General features: G+C 56.9%; 2 protein-coding genes across 2 annotated transcripts in view; one reads left to right on the forward strand and one right to left on the reverse strand.

Moving 5' to 3' along the window:
* The first annotated feature begins 386 nt into the window (after positions 1–386).
* Positions 387–4,277, forward strand: RRAS (RAS related). Its single transcript, XM_049622064.1, has 6 exons — positions 387–578; positions 2,507–2,594; positions 2,736–2,838; positions 2,923–3,031; positions 3,829–3,947; positions 4,025–4,277. Exons 1-6 carry the CDS (start codon positions 426–428, stop codon positions 4,107–4,109), a joined length of 657 nt encoding a protein of 218 aa, XP_049478021.1. The 5' UTR covers positions 387–425; the 3' UTR covers positions 4,110–4,277.
* Positions 4,278–4,672: 395 nt separating this feature from the next.
* PRR12 (proline rich 12) overlaps positions 4,673–9,497 on the reverse strand; it is a 32,552-nt gene continuing 27,727 nt past the window's right edge. The window contains 1 exon segment of the mRNA XM_049622065.1: positions 4,673–9,279. Within this exon segment, the coding sequence (XP_049478022.1) occupies positions 9,133–9,279 (147 nt within the window). The 3' untranslated portion in view covers positions 4,673–9,132.

The following is a 9,497-nucleotide window of genomic DNA, read 5'->3' on the forward strand; positions in this document are numbered from 1 at the left end:
GCCTCGGGGACGGTGCCCGGAGAAGCAGTCTCCGGGCTCTTCATTTGCATAGCACCTCCCCGAATGATCTTCCCGACCCGTCGGTCGAAAGAGTGAGAGCGCTTATTAGCATAGCCCCGCCCCCAGGGGCCCGCCTGCTGAGAGCGCGTGGCGCTGCTCTGGGTGAGCACAGTTCTTTCATTAACATATTCCCGCCCCATTTGGAATTCCCCTTCACAGCGAAAGCCTTTCCCCTTCCCTTATTAGCATAGCTCCTCCTTTTCCCTGGCCTTGCCTCCTCCCAAGTGTCCCAAGACTCGAGTCCTTCGAGTCCTTCTCTCCGGAGCTCATGATTATGCAGTAGCCTTATTAGCGCGGCCCGCCCCTAGGCCCCGCCCGGCTCCCCCCCCCCAGGCAGTAGCGGCGGCGGCGGCAGCGGTGGCGACATGAGCAGCGGGGCGGCGTCCGGGACTGGGCGGGGGCGGCCCCGGGGCGGGGGGCCGGGGCCCGGGGACCCCCCACCCAGCGAGACACACAAGCTGGTGGTCGTGGGCGGCGGCGGCGTGGGCAAGAGCGCACTGACCATCCAGTTCATCCAGGTAGTGGGCCCTCACCCGGGGGGGTGTCCCCGGGACCCAGAACTGAGCTCTTTCTGAGACCCCTATTTCCCCTCGATCCATCACTGAGCACCTCTTATGAGACCTTCTAATCTTAAAAAACCCCCTCAGATTGTGACCCTGAGCCCTCCCAGGGCCTCCACCCCTTCCACCCCCTACACAAGGGGCATATACTGGCATCCTGAAACCCACCATCCCTCCTCCCAGTCACCCGCTTCCCTGCTGACCTGGGCATCTCCTGGGAGCATCCTAAATCCAGAAGTCACCCCATTTAGACCCTAAGCACTCTCATAGGGGCCCCCACCCCCAGGTGCCACCTTCTCCTACCCTGAGCCCCATCTCCCCCAAACCCCAGATCCCAGCTTCCTGCCTGAGCCACCCAGAGCCTAACTGGGAGATTACCCCAGCCTAGATGCTTAGCTCCCTCAGAATCTAGAAATTATGCCCAGACTGCCTGGGACCCATCTGGGACCATCCAGTCCTGAGAGAGGCACTCTTAGACTCAAGGGATTTCAGAAACATCAGTGCCCCTTGGCCATTCCAGAGAACTGTAAGACTACAAGTCCTGGGGATCCCCCATCCCCCAAGACCCAGACCTCCCCCCTCTCCCCAGGGAAACCACCCACTCGTCCATCTTGAATTTTCCTCCACTCTAAATCCTTGAGCGCCTCTCCGAAACCTTGGCTAGCCCCCAAATCATCTCCATCTAGGAAGCCCCAGATTCTTGACAACCCTGGAAAGACCTGCTCTTTGAGAGTTTCTTTGACCCTATAAATGCATCTCGGGGTGTTTGAGACTCTCTAGATATGCACCTATATTCTATGACAAACCTCCCAAAAGTGCACCTTTGGGGCTCTCCCCCGTTCTCACTCCTGAGCTTCTCCAGTTGTGTTCTGAAGACACGCCCCTAGTCCCCCCATGGGGGGGCCTGGTCCTACACCCTCCCTTCAGGACAAGCCCTCACCAAGCACCCCCACCCCCCACCAACAGACAGGATGCAGCCCTCAGTCCCCCAGCTGCCAGATCACCCCTTCTCTCCTGAAAGATCCACCCCTGCCCAGGAAACCTTCACCCCATTCCCAAGGGAAACCCTCCCACCTTAGAAAAACCTTAAAAATTAGGTATCTGTTTCTGAGATGCTACCGCAGAGGCCCCTGGGCCCCAGACCCCTTGAGAGCCCCCAGCCAGTGCCTGCATGGACACCCTGGCCTATATAGAAAAAGGCCTCAGCCCTGGGCCCCTTGCACCCAGGGGCAGACCCAAAGCTGGCCAAAGGCCTGGCTGGAGGCTGGCCTGACCCAGGCAGGAAGGGAGGGGCCCAGACTTTGGGCGGGGCAGTTTCTCTACTGCTGGATTGGAATTGGGACCTTCCCCTGGGAGGAGACACTAGAAGCTGTGGAGGAGGAGGAGGGAGAGGGAGGAGGAGGAGGAAGAAGAAGGAGAAAAAAAGAGGGAAGGGGAGGAGGAAGGAGAGATCTAGTCAGGCAGATATTCTGGACAATAGCTCCCAATAACTGAGCACCTACTATATCCAGGCCATACATTAAATGCTTAACAGGAATTTTCCCGAGGCTCACAAATACGGGATTAAGTGAGTCCTATTTTTATCCTTAATTTCCAAATGAGGAAATTGAGTTTCAGAGAGGGGAAGTGATTTGTTCAATGCTGCACAGCCAGGACATAATCATGATGTAGGAGATGTATTTTATACTAGAAAGAGAGGACCAGGAGAGATTCAGAAAGGAGACAGGGTAGGGAGGGAGGAAGGGACAGAGACCCACAGAGAGAGGAACGGGGACCCAGAAAGAAGGGGGGAGGCAGAGAAAGGCAGAGCCCAGGGGCAGGGCTACATCATCTCTGCTGCAGCACTGAACGATGAGCAGTAACAGTGTCTTCTCCCTCCCCACCAGTCCTACTTTGTGTCTGACTATGACCCAACCATCGAAGACTCCTATACGAAGATCTGCACTGTGGATGGTGTCCCGGCCCGGCTGGACAGTGAGAGCGAGGGAGGCAGGGAGCGGGCGGGGGGGCGGGGGGATGGTGGTGGGGCTGAGGGCTCCTGGCGGGGGGTGGGGGGGGGGGGGGCGGCCAGTGGGAACCCCATCCCCAAGGCAGCCCCTCTCCGCCCGTCTGCAGTCCTGGACACTGCAGGCCAAGAGGAGTTCGGTGCCATGCGGGAGCAGTACATGCGCGCTGGCCACGGCTTCCTGCTGGTGTTTGCCATTAACGACCGGCAGAGGTGAGGAGTAGAGGGCGGCGGAGCGGGGGTGGGGCGTGGGGCGGGGAGGGCGGCTAGACCTCACACCTCTGGCCTCATCCGCAGTTTCAACGAGGTAGGCAAGCTTTTCACGCAGATCCTCCGAGTGAAGGACCGAGACGACTTCCCCATCGTGTTGGTTGGGAACAAGGCAGATCTGGAGACACAGCGCCAGGTCTGGGACCCCCTCCCCTCTCCCTGCCCCATCCCGGGGGACCGCATCTCAAGCCTGGGAGGCTCCTTCCTGGGCTGCCTCCTCCAGCTCCCCTGGTCCTGCTCCCTCCACGGTCACACGCCATCACTAAATGTGTTGCTCCCAAGTTGGATCTCCTGAGTTCCCAGCCTTGCACACAGGACTTCCCAGGAGAGATGGCTGGACGGCAAAAAGGGCACCTGCCCCCCATCCCCAGGTCAGCCAGCCCCAACTCTGCTCCCTCGCCACCTCTAGTCAGCCTCCCACCCTGCCCCCCACTGCGCTGGCCCCTTCCCTGCTCACGACCCTCCCTGGCTCCCCAGCGCCCCCAGGAGAGAACTCCAGCTCTTCCACAAGAGGTGATACCCACCGTGTCTGGTCCCTTCCTTTCTGTTCTCTCCACTTCCAATACACAGAGACTACGTGATTTCTACACAGAACTCATCTTTTAGATCAAGCTTTTGAGGGGGTTCCAGCCTTCTGAGCCTTGCTCAGGCCTCTCCAGGGAACACCCAGACTTCTCTGGGCGGGGGGGGGGGGGGGGGGGGGGACTCAGTTATCTGACATTCAGAAGGACAAACGTCTCCAGAGCCTTCCCTGACTACTTAGGTGGTGCTGAGCCCTCTTGGCATGTCCCCCGTGAGCCTCTGGGAACTTTTCCCTTGAGCCCCCACACTGCATAACCCCCATTAGAGCATATAGTGTGATTTTCCGCCTCCCTCGGTTGGGACCCACCCTGAGCGCAGACACCCGACTCCTTCCTGTGTCCCCCCTCCCAGGTCCCCCGATCTGAAGCCTCTGCCTATGGCGCCTCCCACCACGTGGCCTACTTTGAGGCCTCGGCCAAACTGCGCCTCAATGTGGACGAGGCCTTTGAGCAGCTGGTGCGGGCCGTACGGTGAGCGGAGCTCCTCCCCTTCCGGTCATCCTCGTCCTCAGCTCCTGTGACCCAAACTCACTAGCTTCTTCCCACAGGAAGTATCAGGAACAAGAGCTCCCGCCCAGCCCACCCAGCGCCCCCAGGAAGAAGGACGGGGGCTGTCCCTGTGTCCTCCTGTAGCCCCGGCAGGCGGCGTGAGAGGAGCAACCAGCACGAGCTCTTGGGACCAGCTGCCCTCACCGAGCCTCAGTTTCCCCATCTGGGTTTCCCAGGATACACTACACCCCCATCTGTAATTCCTGGCTTCCTCCAGGACATCGCCACTGTGTGCCTTCTGCCAATATGCCTCCTTTCCCCACCCGAGCCCCTTGTTGGGGTGAGGGGCTCCCGGGCATCCGGGTCACTGCTGTATATAACTCCCCTCTCCACCCCTAGGGAAATAAACGTCACTGCCAATGTCAGAAAATGCTTTTTAGAACGGTTCAGGGGTGGTGGGTGAACTCAGGGCACACCTACAACCATCCGATCTACAACCCTTTGCTTCTTGGGGAGGGAGGTGCGCAGGGGCCAGAGAACAAGCCAAGCAGGTGTCTGGACTCCTGCTTCATCTTCAACGGGACCACTCTGCCTTTTGTGTTTTGGTGGCACGGGGTTTAACATCTGAAATGTTTGTTTTTTTTTTTTTTTTTTCCTGTTTGCTGTAAAGTTCTAGAACAGTACTGTTCAACAAGGTAGCCAGTAGCTACAGGCAGGTTTTTAAATTTATTGGATAGTGGTGTTCCAGAAGATTCCAGAATCTTGGAAACAGGCAGCCACAACAAACCCTGCCTGCCTCCTAACCACCCCCAATACATATTGAGAAAGACATTTTGGCTGCAGAAAGGGACAGGTGGGTGGAATGGTGTCCAAGCAGCTGGCTGGCAAGTTCTCAGTTCCAGAAAGTTCCCAATTGGGCTGACTTCAGAGTCCAAACCCTCAATGACCTGGGGGCCAGCGTAGACACATCTCATTTGGGCATATGTCCTAGGAAGGGCTGAAGCGTGGGGCATCATAAGGCCACCCAAACAAGTTGCTAACTCGCTTGTTTGGGAGCCCTTGCATGCCCCCCATTCGACCCAGGACACCCAATTCTGTGCTCTATTTGCTAATCTGAAACGCTGGCGCCAGACCTGGAGACCACCACGTGCCCCATCTCCCATGCCTGACAAGCGTCCCTGAACCCCGACACCTGGTCCACACACCTCCACTTGAGAATTGTCACCAATGATCTCCTCCCTGTCTCCCCGTATCTGCTACGTTTGGACAGAATCGCCGGGCCCGATTCCAAAGTCCTCCCCTCACACCCACCCCAGAACCCACTTCCTGGTTCAAGGGGAGACGAGGGCCCTCAGCAGCACCTCCATCTTCTCAGCTGTAAAATGGGGGTAATCACAGAGCTACTTCGGAGAGGTCTTTAGGAACCGGATCTGCACCCAGAAGACAAACACAGAGCTGGGAATATTGTAAACGCTCTTTATCAATGACGGAGGCCCCGCTGTCCTCCTCTTGCCCCAGAACCATGAATGTCCCTCTGTATTCCAGATTTGAACAATGATTAGCTAAATATCCCTTTCCGGGTTTCATTATCACAGAATCCTTGGCCTGCATTCAACCTTCCGCCTTGGGAATAAGCAAGGCTCCAACGTATTGTGTGCTACATGTTCACTCCCTCTACCCTGACAGGGAGGGAATGGGGGGGGGGGTGGAGTGGGGCGGTTCTATCACTTTCCAAACAAGGTCTGACATCGCCACCTAACCCCAGCCAGAGGCGAGGCGCTCTCAGCAGGGGCCAGTGGAGTCCTAGGCTGATGTCCCTTCCTCTCCCTGGGTCCCCGCCAACAACTGCGCGCACAGGAGACCAGAGTCTTTTTTGCATTGTCGATCAGGGCCAAATTCTTGGCTGGGACACCCTGCTTCTCGAAGGACAAAGATGCACTTCGAAGAGGTGACCAAAGCTACCGCTTACGCCCAGCAAAAGGCACACGTACAGACCCACGCGACAACTGGCAGGCCATTTTCCGAAGGCTTGCGATCACCACCGTTCCAGAGCTCATCAGACAACAGTGAAGAGGCTGGCCTGGCCTAGTTGGCGGCTCTCTAGGCATGTGCATGCCTGTCCCACAGTTCCTGCCCTCCCCTGGGATCTGGCCGGTCCTGCCAATGATTTGAAGCCTCTCGGGCTTTTGCTGTCCCTCCTTATCCATCTTTGCATCCTCTTCCCTTTCTGCCATCTCTTGGACTTCCGGCAAGCCCCTTGGGCTCGCCTGCCATGCGGAACGGGAGCTAAAGGCCAGGCGGTGCCAAGTGCATCGAACGCTGTTTTCCTTCACGTTGACAAAGTCCATTTGACAAATGACGAGACTGAGGACAGGGGCTGTGATCCAACTCACCTGGTTAGTGCTGGAGCTGGCATTCAAATTCGGGCAGTTGAATTCCAAGGTCCAACCACAAGGTACTCCTGCCCCCAAAGGGATGATACTGCCCCGCCACCCACCTTCTGAACAATCCACCCACTTTGTACAGCAGAGCTCCCGTGGGAGATCATGGTGATCTCGGAGGCTTTGGCTCTTATTTGACGGAACAGTCCAGAACCTTGAATATGCCACTGCCTCTCAGTGGCTGCACCCCAATGTGCTACAGGCCATGGTTCAAGGACACCAGTGGTCCGTCCTTACCCCTCCAAACTCAATTCTAGAAAGCCCACGGCCCAGGGGCACCTGGGTGGCTCAGTCGGTTGAGTGCCTGACTCCAGCCTTCAGTTCGGGTCACGATCTCGTGGTTCATGGGTTCGAGCCCCACAATGGGCTCCACGCTAACAGCGTGGAGCCTGCTTGGACGCTCTCCCCTCTCTCTCAAAATAACTAAATAAACTTAAAAACAAAAGCCCACGGCCCACCACTGAGTCCCATTAAGATCCTTCAGCGTTACCGTAAAACCAGCAGAATCATTAATATTGGCCTAGACGATATCCAAGGTTGTAGAACAAACTGGGGCTCTTCCTCGATTTCACCAGGAAGGGAACCCATCTAGAATGCAGACGGTCTACCCTTAAATCTTACACCAGGTCAACACCTGCCGCACACCTATCGTCACTGCTGAAGCCAGGGTTCTAGAATACCAACAGTCTGTTTTGGACAACTGTCCAGGCTCTAGAATGACAACAGCTTACTCACTACTTTCTAAAGCCAGGTTCCAGTTGACCTCCAAAGGTTTAACTTTAGAACACTGCTCCTCCAACTTGAGTGTCTATTAGAATCCTCCCAGGATTTTACTAAACAGTGGGTTCTGACTCAGCAGATCTGAGACTCGGCCCGAGCTGACGTTTTCTAGAAGGTCTCGTGGGACAACGGACATCACTCCAAGGGCGGCAGTCCTGGATCACACTTTGAGCAGCAGCAAATCTCAAGAACCCAGGAATCCATCCACCACTCCGTCTACTGGCCTCTCAACTGCCAGTCTGCTGGTGACCTTGGAGCTTCAGGGTTCAAGAGCACAAGAGACCCACCCTTCAGTCTACATTAGGCAACCCTCAAAAAGCTGGTCAACTCCCTACACCTGCCACAGCCTGTACCGGTTTAAAAACACATCTAAGAATTCCTATCCTTTTCCTTCCTCAAAGCGGAGCTGAATTGCCCTCTGAGTGGGTACTGGGTTTAATAACTCCCTTTCGATGAACAGTATGGATGAAGCAATGATGTATTAGGACATAAAGGTCCTGTGGCTTCCTCCTTGCTCTCTCCCTGGGAAAAGCCAGCTGGCATGCTGTGAGGATACTGAAGCTGCCTCATTGTGGGGTCCACACGGCAAGGAACCGAGGCCTCCGGCCAACAACTGATCTGCACGCCTTAAAAGTAGATCCTTCGAGGTGCCTGGGTGGCTCAGTCAGTTCAGTGTCAGACTTCGGCTCGGGTCACCATCTCACGGTTCGTGAATTCAAGCCCCGAGTCGGGCTCTGAGCTGACAGCTCGGCGCCTGGAGCCTGCCTCGGATTCTGTATCTTCCTCTCTCTCTGCCCCTCCCCCACTCACACTCGGTCTCTCTCTCTCTCTCTCTCCCTCTCAAATATAAACAACAACAACAACAAAAAAAGTAGACCCGCCAATCCCAGTCAATCCCTTCGGGTTGCTCTGGCTGACCAGACTATAACCTCACAACGGACCCTGGGACACGAACCCCCAATTCCTGATCCTCAGAAACCAGAGGATAAAACGTTTCTTGTTTTAGGTCGCTAAATTTTGGGGTGGGCCAATTTTACCCAGCGAGATGTAGGGGTGCAACGACCCCAGCCCAACCACTGCCCGGGCTCCAGAAAAGCCATGTGCCAGAGAAGGCCAGACCCTCTCTCTGCCTGTGCCATCCCTCGGCCCACCCGGCACCCAGACGCCGTAGGACAGAGGCACTCCAGCCGGCCGATAAAGTGTTTGCCGTTGGGTTTTCGTTTGGCTGGTTGTGTGTACACAGTGTATACAAGTTGAGTTGTACAGAAGCCCAAGAAAGAGCAAGAGACGAAGGGTGGTGGGGAGGTACAGACACAGACAATCGCAGTAGAAAAGGAGTAGGAGGGCCAAAGGGAGGGGACCCTTCTTCCCCCTCCACCTCCCCAGCCCCCCGCCCCAGGTATGTACAATAAATAAGATTAAAAATAATTAACAAGATGCGTTTTCCCCCTCCCGCCCGATGCCGAATGCCCTGGGGGAGGGAATGGCCTTTAGCAAAGATCTTGGCCTGTGAGGGGGGGGTTGGGGGGAGGGGGTCCCCCAGCTCTCTGAAGCCACCCCGCCCCCCTCAACCATACATAGACTTTTCCTATACATTATGTACAAGGTGGAGGGGGCGGGGCTGTGGCCATGGAGAGGGGATTGGGCCAAGGTGGGGAGGGAAACCGTTACTAAATAGACATTTATACATATATATAAATAATTTCTCTGTACACCGGACAGCAGGAGGGGCGGGGAGGGAGTGGAGGGGGGGTGTGGGAGAGGGGAGGAGTCGAACTTTGAACCCTGCCCTTGTGGGGGCAGCATGGACACACCCTGACCAATGACCGCCCCCCCCCCACCCCCCACTTCCCTGGCAGGCAGGGCCCAGGGGTTAGCTCCTGAGGACACAGTTCTGTCCCAATTCTCCGTTCGTGGAAGAGGTGGCTCCCCCAGGCGGGGTGGGGTCACCCACAGCGGCTGTGGGCCTGTGCTTGGGCCAGCAGGTCGCTGAAGGAGTCGAAGAGCTGTTCCAGCCACGGCTGGTTCCGCATGCATTGCTGGACTACCTCCTCCTGACCCAGGTCCTCAGCACCGCCCTCGATGGCCAGGGTCTGCAGGGCGTTAAACAGGGAGCTGGGGCAAGCGGCCACCAGGGTCTGGGGGTCTAGGGATCAATATCCCGAGGAGAAGGGAGGCTGGGAGCTGGACTCCTGGGTCCGAGGCAGGACGGGCTGGGGGCGTGGATCCCTGGGTCCGAGGGAGGAGGGGACTGCGAGCTGGACTCCTGGGTCCGAGGGAGGAGGGGCTGTGGGCGTGGATCCCTGGGTCC

Source organism: Panthera uncia, assembly GCF_023721935.1.
Source record: "Panthera uncia isolate 11264 chromosome E2 unlocalized genomic scaffold, Puncia_PCG_1.0 HiC_scaffold_19, whole genome shotgun sequence".
In the NCBI taxonomy this organism is placed as follows: domain Eukaryota; kingdom Metazoa; phylum Chordata; class Mammalia; order Carnivora; family Felidae; genus Panthera; species Panthera uncia.